This window comes from Perognathus longimembris, chromosome 1, assembly GCF_023159225.1.
Source record: "Perognathus longimembris pacificus isolate PPM17 chromosome 1, ASM2315922v1, whole genome shotgun sequence".
Classification (NCBI taxonomy): Eukaryota; Metazoa; Chordata; class Mammalia; order Rodentia; family Heteromyidae; genus Perognathus; species Perognathus longimembris.
Genome location: NC_063161.1, coordinates 142722141 through 142742471, shown reverse-complemented (window position 1 = coordinate 142742471; position 20331 = coordinate 142722141). Strand labels below are relative to the sequence as shown.

Here is a 20331-nt window from a genome sequence, read left to right as displayed (position 1 = left end):
TTACCAAGTTTTTAATTTATGATGTCTAAAATTGTTCATCTTCCTGCTGGAGGACTTGAAAAAAATAATCTCCGCATTCATAGTTTAAATAAGTTTTCCTTTTACTAGATTGAATCCTGGAGGGGCCATTAGGCTTCATGTGCTTCCTGTCTTTAAACCTTTGGTATCTAAAACAAATGGCTTGATAGATAGAACAATTGTGACCATTAGATTTAGACCTTTCTTTTGTAACCCTGCAGGGAGGCTGTGCCAGTGTCATTGTGTCTTTAACCACTCAGTGCCCACAGGACCTAACACCTTACTCAGGTTAGTTTGTTATTTGATGTATGGAATAGCGTGTTTGTGATGCCATGTGTGCTTTTCCTTCCTCAGGTCCTGTTCCCCAGTCTTCTATTTTCATTGTCTTAAAAGTGTTTGATAATTAATTACTTTCTAGTAGTATTAGGAAGTAAAAGTACTCGTTTGCCATTTATTGCTCATGCCTTTTCTCCCCCCCCGCCCACCACCTTGATGGTTATGGGGATTGAATTCAGGGCCTCATGAAGTGCTCTAATAGTTGAGCCATTTCACAGGCTGGTATCTAATCTTATCTCCGTTCTTTCCTTTTCTTCAGTAGGCTCGTATGAGAGGCTATTGAATTTTATATATCTCTCATTTTTTACAACTTTTGTCATAATCTGAAAACAGGTTAATTTGTGATTTTATATCAAGTAAAAGGAAGCACACAGTATATAGTACAAATAATGACATTCAAGAGACCTCAACTATCATGGAGCAAATCAGATATTAATTTCAGGGTTATAGATATTTCTTTGATTTGGAGAAGATGTGCTTAAACAAGTATCAGATGATTTTTTCATTTATTTCTGATAGGTAAACTTATGAGTGCTTTGCTTAGTGGCCTGACAGATCGGAATAGTGTGATTCAGAAATCCTGTGCATTTGCTATGGGCCATTTAGTCCGGGTGAGTTAAATTTTTTCTTTAGGTAAATAATACTCTTTCATAATTATAAAGGAATGATGAAGATTGTTTTTTTTTTCAGACCTCGCGGGATAGCAGTACTGAAAAACTGCTGCAGAAGCTTAATGTCTGGTATATGGAGAAAGAAGGTTCTTTTTTCTCTTTTATGTCATTTGTAATTTTGATGTTAATCTAAACATATGAATGCATTCATACAGATCTTACTGCTAGGAACATTTCTACTAGATTTATGTTCATTTGTTTTGAACAATACGCTACTTAGATTAATTCCCCTTCCTCCCCCAGACAGTAAGTGTCATAAAAAGTGTCACAAAACTTTTGGTTTTTTTCTTTTCAGAACCCATCTATAAGACCTCTTGTGCTTTGACTATTCATGCAATTGGACGATACAGCCCAGATGTATTGAAAAACCATGCCAAAGAAGTTCTGCCCTTGGCATTTCTAGGCATGCATGAAATAATTGATGAGGAAAAACCTGAAAAAGAAGAATGTGACTTATGGACTGAAGTTTGGCAGGAAAATGTGCCTGGTTAGTAAACAGTAGCTGTTAGTAAGCCTGTTTCTTAGGAACCACAACTAGATTTATATGTTTATTTTTGATAGTACTGGTATTTGAACCCAGGGGCTTGTGCTTGTCAAGCAGGCACTCTTTTTCTTGAGCCATATTGCAATCCCTTTTTGGTTTTGCTGTTTTTCAAATAAGGTCTTGCTTTTGGCTTAGGCTAGCCTGGACCATGACCCTCCCTCTTTATAAGTTATTGTGTAGCTGCAATGACAGACACCTATCAATGTACCCACCATTTTATTAGTTGAGATGGAGTCTTGTGAAGTTTTGCCCTGGCTGTTCTTAAATCATGATCTTCTTTATCTCAGCCTCCATACTTAGGATTACAGACATGAGCCACCATGCCCAGCCCCATTATTTTTTCATAATCTCCTCTAAGAGTTACTTTCCCAGGACTTCTGACAACATACATCTCACTTAATTTAAAGTCCATCCGATTTTCTGAGTTTACCAGGTTGACACTCTTTTGTTTTAAGTCATTGATGTCCTTGTGAGAGTATATAAACCCTGCCCAAGCAAAGTGGAACCTAGTATTAGTTGAGAGTGTTACAGTGTTTGTATGTTGCTTTACAGTATTATTTTAGAGCAATGTTTCTCAGCATTTTACCTTGACATATATTAGTGAATGATGACCATTTGCATGGCACTCTCCTGGTAGTACATCCAGGATCATAAAGTCCTACTGTTATAAAAAGAAGCCACATCTCCCACTCCCTCCCTCCCTCCCTCCCTCCCTCCCTCCCTCCCTCCCTCCCTCCCTCCCTCCCTCCCTCCCTCCCTCCCTCCCTCCCTCCCTCCCTCCTCTTGGTTGTGGGGCTTGAACTCAGGGCCTAGGCACTGTCCTTGAGATCTTTTTTTTTTGCTCAAGGCCAGCACTACCACTTGAGCCACAGTGCCACTTCTGGCCTTTTCTGTATATGTGGTACTGAGGAATCAAACCCAGGGTGTTGTGCATGCTAGGCAAGTACTCTATCACTAGGTCAAACTCCTTGCCCCATTGTCTTTTTTTAAGAGAGTTGGCATTTGAACAGTTGACAATTACTGCTTTAAGCTCCTGACTTAAAAAAAAATTAATATTTTTCCTGTTAAAGTATTTTAAATTTGCTTTTTTAACCTAGGCTCCTTTGGAGGTATTCGATTATACCTGCCAGAGTTGATTACCATTACCCAGAAGGCTTTACAGTCTCAGTCTTGGAAAATGAAAGCCCAGGGTGCAATCGCCATGGCATCAATTGCAAAACAAACCAGCAGTCTTGTACCTCCATATCTGGGGATGATACTGAGTGCGTTGCTACAAGGCCTGGCTGGAAGAACATGGGCAGGAAAGGTAAAGGAACCATTCATGCCCAGTTACATTTTAAGTTATCCCTAAAGGATTGTGACTTTGTCTTTCATTTTCTATAAATGTAAGTGTCTGGTTTTATGTGACTTGGAGTGCACTGTTTTTGCAAAGTAGATTTGCCAGCCATTGGGGGACTGGGTAAACATTGCCTGATTATGATCTTTTGTTGCAAAGAGTAGCACACATGTCCTCAAAATAATGCATACTAGTGTGGAGATTGATGTATTTTACACTTGCAGCCTTACAAGTTACTACCTCTTAAACTAGGTTGTTATACCTGTTGACCTCATAAACAGTTCAGGATTGGCCACATGAGAAGTCAGAGAAACTGTTTTAATTCTGGGGCTGAAGATGCCCCTATTTGGGGCGTGTGAATTAGGAACAGCTCTGTATATCTCTGTGTGTCTTACTGGCCTTTGGACTCAGCCTTTTTTGCTTTAGTTTAGTTTTCTGTTTGGATTTTATGTTTTTGCCCAGGATGGCTTGGGCTCTCTGGGGCCATGCTCTTCCTGTGTACCTGGGATGAAAAGTATGTACCACTGGACTGGGCTCCTTTGCTGAGATGGTATCTCACAAACTTTGTCTCCTGAGCAGCTAAGATTATGGGCATTAGCTACTTATGTGGCCAGAGAAAGCGTCTTTTACAGAAGGGCTATAGGAGGTTGCAAACAGTGAGCATTCTCTGGAGAGCATGATGTTGTGGCACTGTGAAATGCCCTACTTTGTTTAATAAAGGCCAGTGGGCACCAGTGCATCACTGTGGCAATAGTACTGGACTGTGAGTTCAGATGCCATTCCGATTTGACACTTCTACCATGTGACCTTGATTAGAGCAGTTCTCAAGCTTTTATATAATACAGGTGACGATAATTCATGTATCAGAATAAATGTTGATGTATACATGTCTAACAGTGAAGTACATTAATGATACGATGCAGCTTAGTAATGTTTGTTGTCACAGTTTAATACTCCTGAAGCCATTAGAGTCGTAGAGTCGTGACAAGTGTGGCCTTAATATTATTCCCTCATCTTTCAACCCTTCAGGAAGAACTATTGAAAGCCATTGCCTGTGTGGTGACAGCTTGCAGGTAAATGTTCTTTGAAAGAAGATGCCATTTCTTAAACTGAAGCTTAAGCGGCAGCCTTTATTAACTGGTCTGATGCTTTTGTGTGGATCCTGTAGTGCAGAGCTGGAAAAGTCTGTGCCCAGTCAACCCAGCACAAATGAAATTCTTCAAGCTGTTTTGAAGGAATGTTGCAAAGAGAACCTCAAATACAAGATTGTAGCAATCAGCTGTGCAGCTGATGTTTTAAAAGCCACCAAAGAGGACAGATTCCAGGAGTTTTCTCACATTGTCATACCTCTCATCAAGAAGGTAATGGCGGGGCTGGGGAGATAGCCTAGTGGCAAGAGTGCCTGCCTCGGATACACGAGGCCCTAGGTTCGATTCCCCAGCACCACATATACAGAAAAACGGCCAGAAGCGGCGCTGTGGCGCCAGGGACAGTGCTCAGGCCCTGAGTCCAAGGCCCAGGACTGGCCAAAAAAAAAAAGAAGGTAATGGCCACCTATATCTTCATCAGGTCTGGCTTATCCTTAAAAATTTTTAAAAAGATTTTCCTAGCTTCCAAGTGCATGTTTTCACTAGGATTAATTTAGCTGTAAGTATCAGAAAACCTCAATATATCCTGGCCTCATACAAGATAGAAGCTTGTCTTCCATATAATAGTTGAGAGCCTCACAGCCTTCACGGATTCTGGTTAATTGTAGTCCCCAGTCTAGCCACTCCTCTTTCCTACCCATCATCCTATGATAAATGAGAGATGACCACATTGAAGGAATCACAACGGGCATGCTACTTCTCTAAAGGAAGGTTCTGGACACCACCATGTGACATTTGCACTTATACCACCCTGACAAGTTCTGTACCACCTGATGACAGATGAGTCTAGAAATGGTATTCTTCATTCTAGATGGGCGCTGTCCCTTCATGGAGAGAGTAGGTTGGTAGTGAATGAACAGCTGCGGTGCCAGTAAACTTCCCATGCAAACATGGTGGAGATCCCTGTGAAGACAGAGAGCCCATGGCTGGTGTGGATCACTACTGCAATGCACTGGACAATTCTGTCAACTTTTAGTTTCTTCCTTTCGTGTGTGTGTGTGTGTGTGTGTGTGTGCGCGCGCACGCACGCGCACGCATGCTGGTCCTGGAACTAGAACTCAGGGCCTCGGTGCTCTCCCTGGGCTTTTTAACTTGAGGCTTGCACTCTACAGCTCCACTTCCAGTCTTCTTAGTGCTTAATTGGACTTTCTGCCCAGGCTGGCTTCAAAATTCGATAATCAGCTCTCAGCTCTCCCGAGTAGCTAGGATTATAGGGGTGAGCCACTGTCACTTGGCATAACCTTTAGTTTTATTTGGAAAATGAAGTGCTCTCTTGTTTTTTTGGGGGGGTGGGTGGGTAGTGGTGCTGACTTAGGCACTGTCTCTGAACTTTAGTGCTCTCCCATTGTGTGCCACAGCTCCACTTCCAGCCTTTGGTTAACTGGCGATAGGAGTCTCACGGACCTTCCTGCCCAGGCTGGCTTTGAACCAGGTTCCTCAGATCTTAGCTTCCTGAGTAGCTAGGGTTCCAGGCCTGAGTCACCAGTGCCTGTCTTGAAGTACTCACTTTTAAAAGACTGGGTACAATCTTTTAAAGGGTGGGGTGCAGCTCACCTAATTATTTATAGAACATGAAATATTTTAAATAATACTATTTTTTTGTGTTGCTGCTACTTTACAGTTGTTTTCCTTCAGTATAAAAGCTGATTAAATCATATAAAATACATAGAGACAAAGGAGGAGGAGGGGAGAATGCAGTCAAAAATTTAGTATATATCCTACAAATTAAAAAAGTGAAGGAGGGAATGGGTTGGGAGATGTGGGTGAGAATATTGAAAGTGTTAACATTGATCAAGATGCATTATGTCCATAAACTGCTTTGTTAAATGGTAATTCTTTTGTACAACTACTTAAACATACTTAAAAACACATAATGATACTGTAGGAGACCTGTTTTAAATGGATTTTATCACTACCTAGCTGTCTGATTACTTTGTCTTGTTCCCAGTTTATCAAGAATGAGTTTGGATCATTACAGAATTTCTTTAATTATTTAAATCTAATTCAGGTCTTTTTAGTTTGTATTCAGAATATTGCATATACAACATTTTTCTACTCTACTGAAAAACATTTCCTAGATTTGTTAGAGATGTGCATTCCTATTAAAAGTTTTTACTACAAATTAGAAAACTCATGATACAGAAGTCAGCATTTTGTTTCTTGGTCAACATCTCCTGTTTTGGGACCCTGATTGCATTAAAAACAAACTTGTGATTTTGAAGAAGAAAATTTTAACTTTGGCTTTGTTTTCTCTTTGATGGTGTCTTAGAACTCACTTGAAAGCATGGGAGTTCAGACAACCAAATCTGAAGATGAAAATGAGAAGGAAAGGGAGCTGCAGCTGGAGTCTTTGCTGAGTGCCTTTGAGAGCCTGGGCAAAGCCTGGCCCAGAAACGTGGAGACTCAACGTAAGTACCACAGCCTGCATTTGAAGAAATAGTAGTCAGAAACCACTGACTGAGAACGGATTCTTTGTATGACCTAGTATTATTTCTTATGGACCCCAATTGAGTAATAGAATTACCAAGTATAAATTTTCCTCCTACATTAGCAAGTAATCTCATGGATCATTATATTATTGTACTAGGGTTACCATAAGAAAATACCACATACTTGATGGCTTGAATAAAAGAAATTTATTTTCTCACAATGGTGGAGGGTAGAAGTCCAAGATCAAGGTGTCAGCAGAGTTGGTGTCTTATGAGAGTTCTGTTGGCTTGTGAATGTCCTTACACTGGCTTCCCCATATGCCTCAGTGGCGTAGTCTGTTATAAGGACACTTATATTAATTGGAGTAGGGCACACCTAATCTGTCCCTCTTTAAAGTCTGTATCTTCTTATGCAGTCACATTCTGAAGCATAGGCTTTAGCACGTCATTGTAGGAATTTTGAGGTAACAACCATGATTCAGCAGACAATTAGACTATAAAAATCTTCCTTAAGATCTTTACTGTGAGGAATCCACAAATTTTTTAAAGTTGCTCATGCCTGTAATCCTAGCTGCTTAGGAGGCTGAGGTCTGAGGATCACAGTTCAGTACCAGCCTTGGTAGGAATGTCTGGAAGACTCTTTATCTTCAATTAACCACCAGGAAACCCGAAGTGGTACTGTACTTCAAAGTGGTAGAGTGCTAGACTTGAACAAAAAGAGCTCAGGGACAGCTCTGAGGCCGAGTTCAAACACCATGACTACCACCACACCATGACGACGACCACCACCACCACCTTCTTTGGCTCAGAATCAATAGCCTTGCTATCAAGTCTTTAGCTAGCAAGTGAAGTTTATTTTACCGAGAACCTCATGACTGAGAAATTTCAAAGTACTAACAGAAAGCCTTGATTATTGAATCAGGTTACAATTAGTTTATAGTCCTTTGACAGGGCCTTAAACTTGGGCTAATACTACTATTTTAAGTTTGCCTTGTTCTAGAACATGTCAATATGTCAATTGTGAATGTTTCAATATTGGTAAATGTTATAAAAAGTCTTGTTGACTATTCATGAGTTGCTTCTCTAAGACTTAAGATCCTCATTGGGTCATTCTTTGTTGTATGAACTTATATTTGCTATTTATAAAGCAGACTTGCTATGTATAAGAGGAATTTCCTAAAGATACTGTGTAACTTTATGAGTGGTATTCCAACCAAAATATATGACATACAAAAGCAGTTTGTTTTTACATACAACATATGCATTTATTTGTTGTTGAAGAGAGAGAAAAAGACTTTAAGAATTTACTGCTTATACACTAGTTTCTCACATACATCTTACTTGTATTATTGGTAATTTCTAGTTTTTGTTTCTTTAGAATAGAGACAAAAAATTACAAACTTTTGTGAAGCAATCCCAAGGAAATGTTTTAAAATCTTACCTTCCCTCACGTTTACATTTATTTTTAAACCCTCTTGAATTCTTCAGCCTTTAAAAAAATTGTCTTCTAGCTGGTAATTGGTGGTTCACACCTGTAAGCCTGGCTTCTCATGAGATCTGAGGATCATGGTTCAAAGCTAGCCCAGGCAGGAAAGTTCATGAGACTCTTATCTCCCATTAACCACCAGAAAAGTGGAAGTGGCAGTGTGGCTCAAAGTGGTAGAGCGCTAGGCAAAAGATCAAGGACAGTGACCAAGTCCTGAGTTTAAGCCCCATGACAGACAAAAAAATCTTCTGTGAGTTTTATGCTCCTGATTTATCTACTAGAATAATATTACAGTGCGATGAGTTTAGGACAAAGGACTGCTGCCCCTTTGTGAGCTTACAATTGGCATAACCAGCTAGCTCTTTATGGCATGGTTCAGGGAATTTTAAAGCAAAGGGGAGTGTGGTTAAGCTGCCAAGTTCATGAAGGATGAAATGCTCTGAAAGCAAGCACCATGAACAGTTAGATGAACCTTTGTGTGAGGAGGTGGAGAGAGGTTCTGTTTGCAGTTTGGATACAAAGTCATGCTAAAAGTTTGACAGAATATTTATGTCTTTAATTAAAAGCATTTCTTGTTCTTCTCCTTCCTCTCCCCCTTCCCTTCACTCTTCTCCCTTTCCTCTGGTCCTCATTTATTCTTTGTCACTCCTTCTCACGTACTTTCCTTCTCTGGCCTACCTGGTTTTCCCCCAGGTTGTTATCGTCAGGAACTGTGCAAGCTGATGTGTGAACGGCTGAGACTCAGCACCTGGAAAGTGCAGCTAGGGGTCCTGCAGTCGATGAATGCCTTTTTTCAGGGGTAATTTGTGTCATGGTTCAGTTTTTGTTTTTTTTTTTTTCAAAATTTGTTCCCCTTTTTTATCTTCCCACTAGCCTACTATATATAATCAATAGAATTCTTACATACTTTTAAATTAGCTAAAGTGGCATGATAATGATACACATGCGTTAAAAAAATAAAATCAAGTAAAAATATACTCACAGATATCGTCCCCAAAAGGTTTCTAAATAGTAGCATTGTTTTGTTTTTGATTTTTATAGGTTAATGCTTTTGGAAGAGGAACACGCAGATCCTGAGGCTTTGACGGAAATTCTCCTTGAAACTTGTAAATCAATCACATATTCTTTAGGTGAGTCTGCTAACCTGAAATTGGTGATGTGTTATGGTACATTTTTATTTCCATGCTGGGGGTTTGAACCCAGGGCCTCACATATGCTAGGTAGGTTCTATGCCACTGAGCTGCATTCCCAGTTTCTTTTTCTTTGAGAAAGGGTATCTCTATTGTACCTGGACGAGGTGCAAACTCATGGTCCTCCTGCCTCAGCTGGGATTATAGATGTGTGCTAATGCTTAACAGGTCCTAATTTTAAAGCTAAGCGCTGAGCTTCAGATACTCATTTTTTTATTTTTTTTATTTTTTGGCTAGTCCTGGGGACTGGTCTCAGGACCTGAGCACTGTCCCTGGCTTCTTTTTGCTCAATGCTAGCACTCTGCCACTTGAGCACAGCGCCACTTCTGGCTTTTTTTTGTTTATGTGGTGCTGAGGAATCGAACCCAAGGCTTCATGCATTGAAGGCCAGCACTCTACCACTAAGCCACATTCCCAGCCCCAGATATTCTTTACTTTGTCCTAGAAACTACATTTCTAGAAAAACTAGTGAAATGTCCTATATGTACTTGTATATTTTGATGCTTTTCCAAACTGGAATATTTTAATTTGAAATTGTGGGATTTTTTTTCTTTACACCTGTGGTAGACAAGTATTAAAAAAAAAAAAAGTTATTTGGAGCCTGGCATTAGCGGCTCACACCTCTAATTCTAGCTGTTCAGGAGGCTGAGATCTGAGGATCACGGTTCAAAGCCAGCCCAGCAGGAATGTTTATGAGACTCTTATGTCCAGTTAACTGCCCAAAAGCTAGAAAGACTCTGAGGCTCAAGGTGGCAGAATACTAGGCTTGAGCACAAAAGATCAGGGTTAGCACCCAGTCCCTCCCAGAAGTCAAGCCCCAAGACCGGCATAACAAAGCAAAACAAAAGGATTGCAGTCCAGACTGGTTTACTGAATTTATTTTTTTAATCTACAATTTAGTCTCCTTTAATCTGGGAACACTTCTTTAGCTTTTCTTTGTCTTATATGACATTGATGATATTGAAGAATGAAGTATCCTTGTTCCCCCTTTTAGAAAGCAGCATGTTTCAATTGTTTGACATTTCTTCATGATTAGATCAGTTTATGAATCCCCACATGGGCTATTACATAGGTGATAATGTTTTCCCTCACATCAACATCTACACAGTGTCCATCTCTCCTGATTTGTGATCTTTATTACCTGGTCAAGGTACTTCATTTGACTGTATTGTTCCTATTTTTCCCCTTGCATTTAATATGCACCCCTGCGGGAACATGTTTTTAAGACCATTCAAATAATCTCTTAAAACTGCATTGAGTACACTCTGTGAGAAGACACTAAAAGAGCAAGCACAAACACTTCTCTGGAATTTCTTTCTAGACCTAGCACACATTGATGATTCTCTGTTAGCAATTTTTCCATTGTTAGCATTTAGTTTTTGGTGTTCTTTGTAAGCAAGATTATTCTCTTCTTTTTATCAGGCAGCTCTGATTCATGGATTCCTTCTATTCTCCCCAGTGATGTGTGTTTATAAATCCGGTCTTCTCTCCCTCCTCTTTGCTTTGTATCTCCTTCTTTCTGTACTGGAGTTTAAACTCAAGAGACTGTACTCTCTAGGCAGGTGTTCTACCGCTTGAGCCATAACCACAGTCCTTATTTTTCTAATTTGTTACTGAGATTATCCTGGATATGCCGGTGGAAGTCCCTTCAAGCCCAGTCTCTTTTCCTTTGGCAGGACATCCTCATTCTTTGTTAGCACTTTCTTCCCTGCTATGGACTTAATTACATGTTAATTTTCTTGGTAGACAGTTTCACTGTAAGCTTGATACCATGCCAAATAGTAGATATCAAAAAAGCATGGTTTAGTTGTGATTCTTGGAGGTAGCATGCTTTTAATGAATAAAGAGCTCGTAGCTAACAACTGTAGCCCTGAGGGAGTCCAGGTGCCTCTGTGGTGCTCCAAACACTGAGTGGTATAATGTTCTTTGGTAAAATGAAGAAGTATCATGCAAACCTAAAGATGGGAATGTAATGTGAAGAAAGTGATGTTTGAGAACAGTGTCTTTTGGTCTCCCACATCTAAAATTGGTGCTTTAAATATTACCATTTCTTGTAGTGACTGGTAAGTTTGCCTGAGATCCACACAGCACTTGAAAGTAAGGAATGGGGGCAAGTTACACGCTTCACATATTTGATGACAATCAATTAGTAGTGAAGGCTTACTTTGGAAAACAAAAATGGAATGTATTTTTCCATTGGGGTTATAATTTCTGAACATCTTGTTTTTAGTAATAATTTAATCTTGGAACTTCTGTCTTTAAGGTATACATGTAAGTGTATGAATTTCTTTTTTAGAAAATAAGACCTACTCCTCTGTAAGAACAGAAGCTTTGTCTGTGATAGAATTACTGCTTAAGAAACTTAAAGGTAAGTTCCTGATAGTTCTGATTGGAAGACCATAAAACGTATTTTAGAAATTCATTTTCTGCTTTTTTTTTCTTTTAACATACAAATCATATATATATATATATACACACACACACATATATGCACATGTAAGTAGAATATATAAAGCTAATTGAAAGAATTAATAGGCTATGGTGCTTTCAAAGTAATAACATTTTTGTTTCTGTTATAAATTCTGATTTGATCTTGGTTAACTACACAGAAAGTGATGGCAATGTATAGTAGAGCTCATATATACATCATATAAATAAAATGACATTCTGGATCAAGAATTATTTTAACAGTTACTCACTTGAGATATCAAATTTGATTGGAGCTAATTTTTTTATTCTGTTTCTTTTTCATCTACTCCATTTCTACTTTTTCTTTTTTGTTTAAAACTTATCTAGAGAAGTAAATGTCTTGTATTAGTTTGTTGTTTCAGTGGTAAAAGAAAACTATTAATGTGGTGTATTTGTCACTGGTTTGAAAAAAGAAGCCTGTTTTTCTATTTCTGAAAAATTATTTTAACCTATGGATTAAGAATGCAGAGAAGATAACCTTTTTTCTCTACAACCTTTGCTTAGCAATTAAAACATCTCCTCTAGGTCTCCATAAAGCATGCCTTTTAGGCTCACATAATCCTTTTCCCCATTAAATGAAAAGAGCTGGCACTTAGTTCTTTTATTGCTGAGTTCTCATTTTTCCTAGTATGTACTAATCATATTCTAGATGAGGAAAATTAGGCTTATGGTTAACTAATTTGCTGGAAGCCACACCACTAGCAAGTGGCAGATATTTATGAATAAGATTTTGATATATTCTCCTAGTTTCTAAAATTTTTAGTCTCCATATAGCTCTTACATGTTTTCATTGATGAAAAAATGGATAAAGTATTTAAAGTGATCTTGTCATTTTAACTGAGTATATCTAGTAAGTGGCCTTTTGTTTGCTGAAATGACTGTTGTAATGGTTATGAGCCTTGCTCTGATACTTCCTTAAATTATATTGTCAGTATTGGGGTAATGAGATACTTGTTGAATGTGTAATTATTTTATAGGTCTGTTAGTCAAGGGGTTTGGATATATGAAGAAAAAGTAGTATTTTTGTTGTTCTTTGCCCTAAGAATTGCTTTGTTTGTTTTGGTTTTCCACTCAGAATCTAAACAGTGGGACAGTTTGACATCTGAATGCAGGGTGCTCCTGATTGAGTCTTTAGCCACTATGGACACGGACAGCAGACCTGAGCTGCAAGAAAAAGCATCGTTTCTAAAGAAGACACTTGAAAATCTGGAGTAAAGGGGAATGGGAAGATACAAACAATTGCTGTGGTCACTGGGGGTTGAAATGGTGTTCTTTAAGATACCAAGTGGGGAAAAGTAAAGATTAATCTGTAGCATGCATCATTCCTTGGCTGAAATAATAATAATAAAAGCCTTAAATTTTGCTCCTTACTAGCTTTATTTTAATCCATGTTTTATAAGTATGTGGACTAAATGATCATAGTAGAACCTTGGGTGTTTGAGCTGTGTTCATAAACAAGACTGGCAGTAGTGGCGGTTAAAAGGAATTAATATTGCTGGGCGCCAGTGGCTCATGCCTGTAATCCTATCTACTCAGGAGGCTGAGATCTGAGGATTGAGCCTTGAAGCCAGCCTGGGCAGAAATGTCCTCCAATAAACTGCTCCAAAAAACCAGAGGTGGCACTGTAGCTCAAGTGGTAGAGCACTAGCCTTGAGCACAAAGGCTCAGCAAAAGCTGACTGAGTTCAAGCCCCAGAACGGGGCGGGTGCGGGGGTGGGTGGCGGTGGGTGGCAAAGGAATACACAAAATCACAGGGCACGTGGATAAAAATCTTAGACCTCATCCAAGCTGAAGTTTTATTAGGAAGGATTCCTCTATAGCACATAGTTTCATTCCCTTCTGTTACACTTGAACAAATAGGCATAGAGATGATCCAGTTTCCTTTGAGGTCTGTGCTAAGGACAGACGCAGGTCTGCCCACTGTACTTTCTTGGGTAGCCTTGTTGCCAAATCAGTGTTCACTGGCTTGCCCTAGAAATTCGCAGCATGAGGTATATCTAGGATGAAGTACAACCTCACTTCGCTGCTAGTCGCTTTGAGGTCAGAAGCTCATCTTTTCTTGTGTTTACATAGTTAATTTTCAGATTGTTTAGCATCTTTTCAGGTTGAGAAAATAACTCAGTCTCTAATTGTTACTGAAATCCTTGCAAAGGCACATGGAAATAGATCAGGGCAAGATGGTCCTGTCTGTGTCTGTGGTTATGTATTATGCAAAAACAACCCCCCCCCCCAAAAAAAAAAACACAACAAAATAGCAGACTGCCTAGATTTAGGCTATTTGTAATCTCAAAACTGTAATGACAGCTTAAAATTTTCTGTCATTTTTCTCCTAACCATATGACTTTAAAAGGTAAAAAGAACACCTTTTAAGTAACCATCTGCAATTTTTTTTGTTAATTTTTGCCAACATAACACGATACCACGCCAAGTAAATAGTTGGAGCCAGGTTCTTTGGCTTTGATTTTTTCCCCCCTTTCCTTCTGCTGGTCCCTGCCTGCCTGCAAGTATTTAAACCTAAGTGTTTATGGCAAGCTGAGAACTCTCTAGCTCACCTTTTATTCTGAAGCACAAAACGGACATATATTCAGTACTATCTGCTTATTTAAATGAACACCAGGAATCTCCATGTTCATTACTTTTGGTGGAAATTCCATATTTATTAGTTGTAGTAGTCTCCTTTGATCAGTGTATTTTAAGGTTTTTGACTATGACACATAATAAAATTAAATTTTAACATAATGCAGTGTGTGTGCATGTGTGTGTATGTGTGTGTAAATCTTCAACTGAAATAGATGTTTTGTGAAATAATAGTTGGTGTGTGTGATACACTTTTATCTCTGTGTCTGTTTCTCTGCTGTCTGTTTCTTAGGCCCACTAAGTTCAGTTTCTAACTCAAAACTGGGTTACTACTCGCAGTTGGAAAAGCACTGCTGTAGGTAGTAACTGAACTTGCCTGGCATTGCTTCCAATTGAGAAAAGGGTTTCCAAATAAAAAGTTCTATATTTCTTATCAAAACCCTCCTTGCTGATACTGAAAAGTGATTGTGAGCTTTTATAGCATTGTGATTTTTAAGGAACCTATCATGGACTTGCATTTGAGAATGGCTTTTTCTTGGGTTGGGTGGGAGGGATGGGGGAGGGGAACCAACTATGAGTAGTCCTCAGAAGTTTGAGGTGCTTCTCAGGACTTGGTGTTTTTCAGATCAGTATTTCCCACCACTAGGAGCAAGCTTACACATTCAGTACCCAGGATCCCTTCCTCCCTCCCTCCCTCCCTCCCTCCCTCCCTCCCTCCCTCCCTCCCTCCCTCCCTCCCTCCCTCCCTTCCTTCCTTCCTTCCTCCCCCCTCCTTTCTCCCTCCCTCCCCCTTTCTTTGGAATGTCAAACAGGACAAGTACTTTAAGGCAAAGGTGTAAGGGCAAAAGTTGAAACCTTGTCAATTTTTGTGCTTTCTCCCTTTTTATTTAATACTCGGGATTTTCCTTGGTGCTAAGAGTGGTGCTAAGACACTAGAACCTTAGTGCTTAGAGTGGTTGAGTTGTATTCCTTTTAACTTCTGAAGGACATTTGTAATTTACATACTAACTTGACTAGCCAAGTCTTTACATAGCTAATAATGCTAAGTTGTATTTGGTGCGTACATGTTTACTTTATAGAGTTACTTGATACTTTGATACCTCGTTCCTTACAGATGCTTTAGTCACACAAAGGACTGATTTTGTAGGGTCTGCTGCTGAACTTCTTATTCCTGGCATTGGTGTACTTAGCTATGTCTTCACAAGTTTATTGGTAGGTGAAAAGAAGATGCCTGAAGTGAAAAGATTTGGAAATAACCATGGAGCTGGCATATAACTCTGTTTTGGTGTTAAAGAACAGCTGTTGTAATGAATATTTGCTTCTAATTTGCAGATCCAAGATCTGCCTGTAACACAGCCTTAACTCTACAAGAGTGCTACCCAGTCCCCTTGCTTTATGCTTGTACCACCTTTTCCTCATGTACCTACTAACAAGGACAAGAGAAGGAGCAAACATATGACCTTGCTTTTCTGCTTTAGTTGCTCTTTGTAAACACTGCCCTCTGAGGGGCATTGCTACCCGCTGTTATCACGGTGTATGCTGCTTTTAAAATTCAGGGAGTTACTCTGATGTTGATATTCACTGTAATGTACACTGTTGTTAAATGGATACATGGAACAGATTTTTGTATTGTATGTGATGTGTTTGCAGAATTCCCTATGTACTTAGCTAGTGATAAGACTTAATTTTAAAAGAAATCCCCACTCCCATATCCAAGAAGATATTAAATAGTCAATAAAAGATGGATGATCTGTTCTTTGGAAGTGATGCAATATTATTATTATTATTTATTATTATTATTTTACCAGTTCTCTAGGAAAATAGTTCAACAGCCAAGTCACTGACTAGTTTATCCTTAAAAAGAAAGAAAAAGTCCTCATTGCATGCCTTTTCTGAGCTAACTCTAGTGAGTAGAAATTGCTGGCTGAAGTGTCTAGAAGTCTCAAGGTAAAGCAGAAGCAGCCAGACATCCTGACTACTGCCAGACACCGAGAGAAGTTGTGATTGAGATGATTTTCTGGTAGAAACCATTTGATGTGAGTATATAGTTTTGATTAAGATGAATCTGCATGGCTGTGAACACACTATATCAGAGGAACAAGCAGTAAACTGAACAGATGTGAGGTGTGTGTCTACATCTCATGTCGTGGCCGCTAACTATCTCCTGGGAGCAAGCTCCTAGAATGATTTTTCTTTCTCTTTCCACAAGGTTTCAAGTTGATTGATTGGAATGCAATAGCCACTTTTCCAAGCGGTGATGTTTATGGACAATTTGAAGTGTTTCTTTACTTTGAAAAATAGTATGTTCCAGGGCTGGGGTATGTGACTCAAGTGACAGAGTACTTATTAGCCAGCACAAGGTCATAGACTGAAACCCCAGTACTGCTCTCTTCTCTTCTAGAAAAAGAATGTTTCTTACACACTTAAGTTGTACTCATAAAACTTTCATTGAAAAGAAAAATGTGAAGGAGGCTAGAAGTGTGGCTCCATGTTCGATCACCTAGAACAATCTTCAAATACAAGAATCTTTCCGAACATTAAATCATTTAATTACTGGGGCTTGAACGGAGGGCTTCACATTCTTGCTTTAGCTTTTTTCTCACTCTTCCACTTGAACCACACTTCCAGTTCCAGCTTTTTGCTGGCTCATTGGAGATAAGACTCTTGATTTGTTTCTGCCTGGGCTAACTTTGAACTTCAATTCTCAGATCTCAGTTTTTGGAAGTTACTAGAATTATAGGCATGAACCTTTGATGACTGGCCAATTAAGATTTTTTTCTTTTTTCATTGTTATTATAAAGATGATGTACTGAGAAGTTATGGTTACAAAAGCTAGATACTGAATATTTCTTTTTGGACAATGTTACCCCTTCCCTCATTCCCAGTTTAATTCAAGTAATTTTTAAAGAAGAACTTATTTCTGTACTGTCACTAGCCTTCCAGCATAATTTAATTTCTTGGTTCTTTGGATGGGTGTGTAACTTTACTGTTTGTTTTCATGATTTTCTTTACGTTGGATTTTTAGCACTTAGACTATGATGTAATTCAGTGTGCTTTAATTTATTTTAATCCTGCTTGAGAATTACTGAGGTTTTTCCCTTTTGAAAGCATGTCATGCGTTTGACATTTTTGGGAAGTCTGTTTACTCAAGTATGTTTTTTCTATGCCATACTCTCCTTCCTCTTTGGACCTCCGCTTAAACGGATGTTAGATCATTTGTTTTTCTTCAGTCCTCAGTTAGTTAATAAAAATCGACCTTTTAAGCTTACTAACTTTCTCTCATGGTCATTCTAGTATTGAAGCCTGTTCAGTGAACTTTTATTTCAGATTTTAAAAAATTTTCAGTTCTAACAATTACTTCTTTTTTGGTGCTACTGTGTTGCTTTATTGACATTGGATTAGTGGTAACATTGAATACATTTTACTACTGAATACAATTTTCATCTCTTTCCCAACCATTTTCATAACAGTTAAAAATGAGATTGCATACACAGCAAAGATGAATATCTTGTGTCTCTCCCTATATATTGTTATGCATGAGCCTCTATACTACCAAAAAATAAAAAGGAAGAGATTTTATTAAAAAATACTTCATCATAAAGCTGATGATAAGCAAGAAGGAGATTTCTTGGCTATAAATGATTTCCTGGCAATGAACAAATGAGAAGCAAAATTGAAAAGAAAAGTATCATTCGACACTGAGTTTGCTTCTTTTTCGAAACTGTGCGTGCCAGTATTGTACTGTACTGTTCTCATATTTAAAAGAAAAGAGAATCATGTTTCTCTGACAATGTGGCCAAGTAGAATGCTTGCCTAGCATGCATGAAGCCCTGGGTTCGATTCCTCAGCACCACACATACAGAAAAGGCTGGAAGTGGTGCTGTGGCCCAAGTGGTAGAGCTCTAGGCTTGAACAAAAAGAAGCCAGGGACAGTGCCAGGCCCTGAGTTCAAGCCCCAGAACTGGCAAAAACAAAAACAGCAACCAGAACAACAACAACAAAACATTTAATGTACATATTTTTATGAACATTTTGGAAGAAACAACATAGGGCCTAACTATAATCACTATTTCATTAAAATGTCTGCTTTTACAGATAATTGTGGATTGCCTTCCCCTAACCCTACTATTTCTTTCACATAATCAGTGTTTGGAGTTATATCCTGGAGCTTGAGAATGTAATGTGGTGGAGAGTTTAGACTGTTTCTGCAGAATTACTTTTGACAGATAATTAATGTGGTTAGATCCAGATTAAAAATTCTCACACTGTTGGTAGATGACAGATCCTAGTTCTTTCTATTCTTTATTCTTAGCTGAGCTAAACTGTTTGCCTTCTTCCCTGAGCATATGGTTAAGAGGTCAATTAGAGACTTAGAGTTTCATCATAGAAACTCAGGTTTTTTTCCCCTGCCTCTTTTCTCTCCAGAAATTCTCCTTCACCTCCTCTCTGTCTTCTTAGGTTGGAAAGATAGTGACTCCTGTGCCTTCCATTGCTTGTACCTATCCTCAGGACCAAGCCCTGTAGTTAGGAAACTCACCCTGTGCCTTCCATGTTTTGGTTCTCCAAAATCTGTCTTTCTGGGCGCTTAGAGGAAATGTTTCTTTTTTCTTTTTTGTATTTTTTCTAGTGTTTATAGTTACAAACATTTCAATCTCTTGGAAAGTTACACCATCATGCTACAACTAGAATTTGAGAATACTTTTTTTTGAAAGTAGTAAGACTATGCCCTTCCCATATGAGTTTGCTTATGGGCATATTCCCAGATGAATTGAAAATAAAGGACTATGTAAAACCTGCATTCAAATGTTTATTGCATCCTTAATTGTTAAAACTTAGGAGCAACTCAAATGACCTTCAGTGGGTAACTATAGAAACCTGGCTACTTCTAGACATGGAGTGTTGTTCATTGTGCAAACACAATAGCCATCAAGCCATGAGAAGACATGGAGGAACTCTAAAGCATCTTAACTCAGTGAAAGAAGCCAGTATGAAAAGACCACAGACTGTGAGATTCCACTAGATGACATTCTGAAAGGACGCTGTGAAGAGTTTGTTTGCTGAGGCTCAGGGAGGAGGTCAATGAATGTGCTCAGGATGCTCTCATCGTAAGGGCTGCAAAGCATGTGTCCACGCTCATGCACTCTACGCCACCAGGAGTGAGCCGCAAGACCAACAATGGATCCATCCAGTACTGGTAACACATGTCCAGTGTGGCACAGGATGCTGGGGTTGTTCGTGTGTAGGGGTGGCAGATTTATATACCACACATTTTCCTCAATCGTGCTGTGAACCTAAAATGGCTCTTAAAATGTAAAAATTGTGTATGTTTGTTTTGGATTAGAAAGAGAAGAAATAAATGTTTCAAAATAACATCTTAAAAGGAAAATGGAGATCACCTATATCCATCCAAAAATAACATCTGTTAATATTTTGGTGGGTATCATACCAGGAATAATAATTATTAATGGCAGTTGTTAGTAGTGCAATAAATAGAATTAATTTAAAAATAAAAGTCAGACAGGGTTTTATGACCTTTGTGTATTAATGAATTATGAAGTGTTTGTGTTGAATGTTCAACTCAGCCCTTTAATGATTCCAGAATGCATGTAAGGCTGTGTCAGTCATTTATTGGTGATTATTGAGAGGTCATTAAGTTTCCTTTGTAAACAAGGCTGTAGAGCATATTCTTTTTTTTTTTTGTTGTTGTTGTTGCCAGTCCTGGGCCTTGGGCTCACTTGAGCCACAGCGCCATTTCTGGCTATTTTTTATATATGTGGTGCTGGGGAATTGAACTCAGGGCTTCATGTGTACAAGGCGAGCACTCTTGCCACCTGTAGAGCATATTCTTGAACTCAGCTTTGTTAAGTCTGTTCAGTTACTTCTGCTGAAGAATTTGTTGGAAGTAGATTTACCAGAAAAAATTTAAGAGTGCTAAAGTATTTTGTGGCAGAAAATGGAAGCATTTAGTTTCTTAGTTATTAGCCTTTTATAATTATAGGTATTATCTTTTATTTGAAATATGTAGATATACAAATGGATTTGTGATGACATGCAGTCATTGTTAGTAAAATGGTTGTAAAATTATTGAATAGAAATATCAACTATGAACTTCTCGATATACTTTTAA

At 38.7% G+C, this 20331-nt stretch overlaps 1 protein-coding gene across 6 annotated transcripts in view; it reads left to right on the top strand.

Annotated features, from left to right (window-relative positions):
- The window catches only part of Ecpas (Ecm29 proteasome adaptor and scaffold), a 105786-nt gene extending 92797 nt beyond the window's left edge, over positions 1 to 12989 (top strand). For all 6 annotated transcript variants that reach the window (XM_048338998.1, XM_048338989.1, XM_048338982.1 and 3 more), the window contains 12 exons: positions 240 to 306; positions 874 to 965; positions 1045 to 1111; positions 1321 to 1512; positions 2667 to 2875; positions 3935 to 3978; positions 4074 to 4266; positions 6323 to 6461; positions 8662 to 8767; positions 9010 to 9098; positions 11455 to 11526; positions 12703 to 12989. In XM_048338998.1, coding sequence (XP_048194955.1) covers positions 240 to 306; positions 874 to 965; positions 1045 to 1111; positions 1321 to 1512; positions 2667 to 2875; positions 3935 to 3978; positions 4074 to 4266; positions 6323 to 6461; positions 8662 to 8767; positions 9010 to 9098; positions 11455 to 11526; positions 12703 to 12842 — 1410 coding nt within the window. In that variant the 3' untranslated portion in view covers positions 12843 to 12989. The remainder of the gene's footprint in view (positions 1 to 239; positions 307 to 873; positions 966 to 1044; positions 1112 to 1320; positions 1513 to 2666; positions 2876 to 3934; positions 3979 to 4073; positions 4267 to 6322; positions 6462 to 8661; positions 8768 to 9009; positions 9099 to 11454; positions 11527 to 12702) is intronic.
- Positions 12990 to 20331: the final 7342 nt, after the last annotated feature.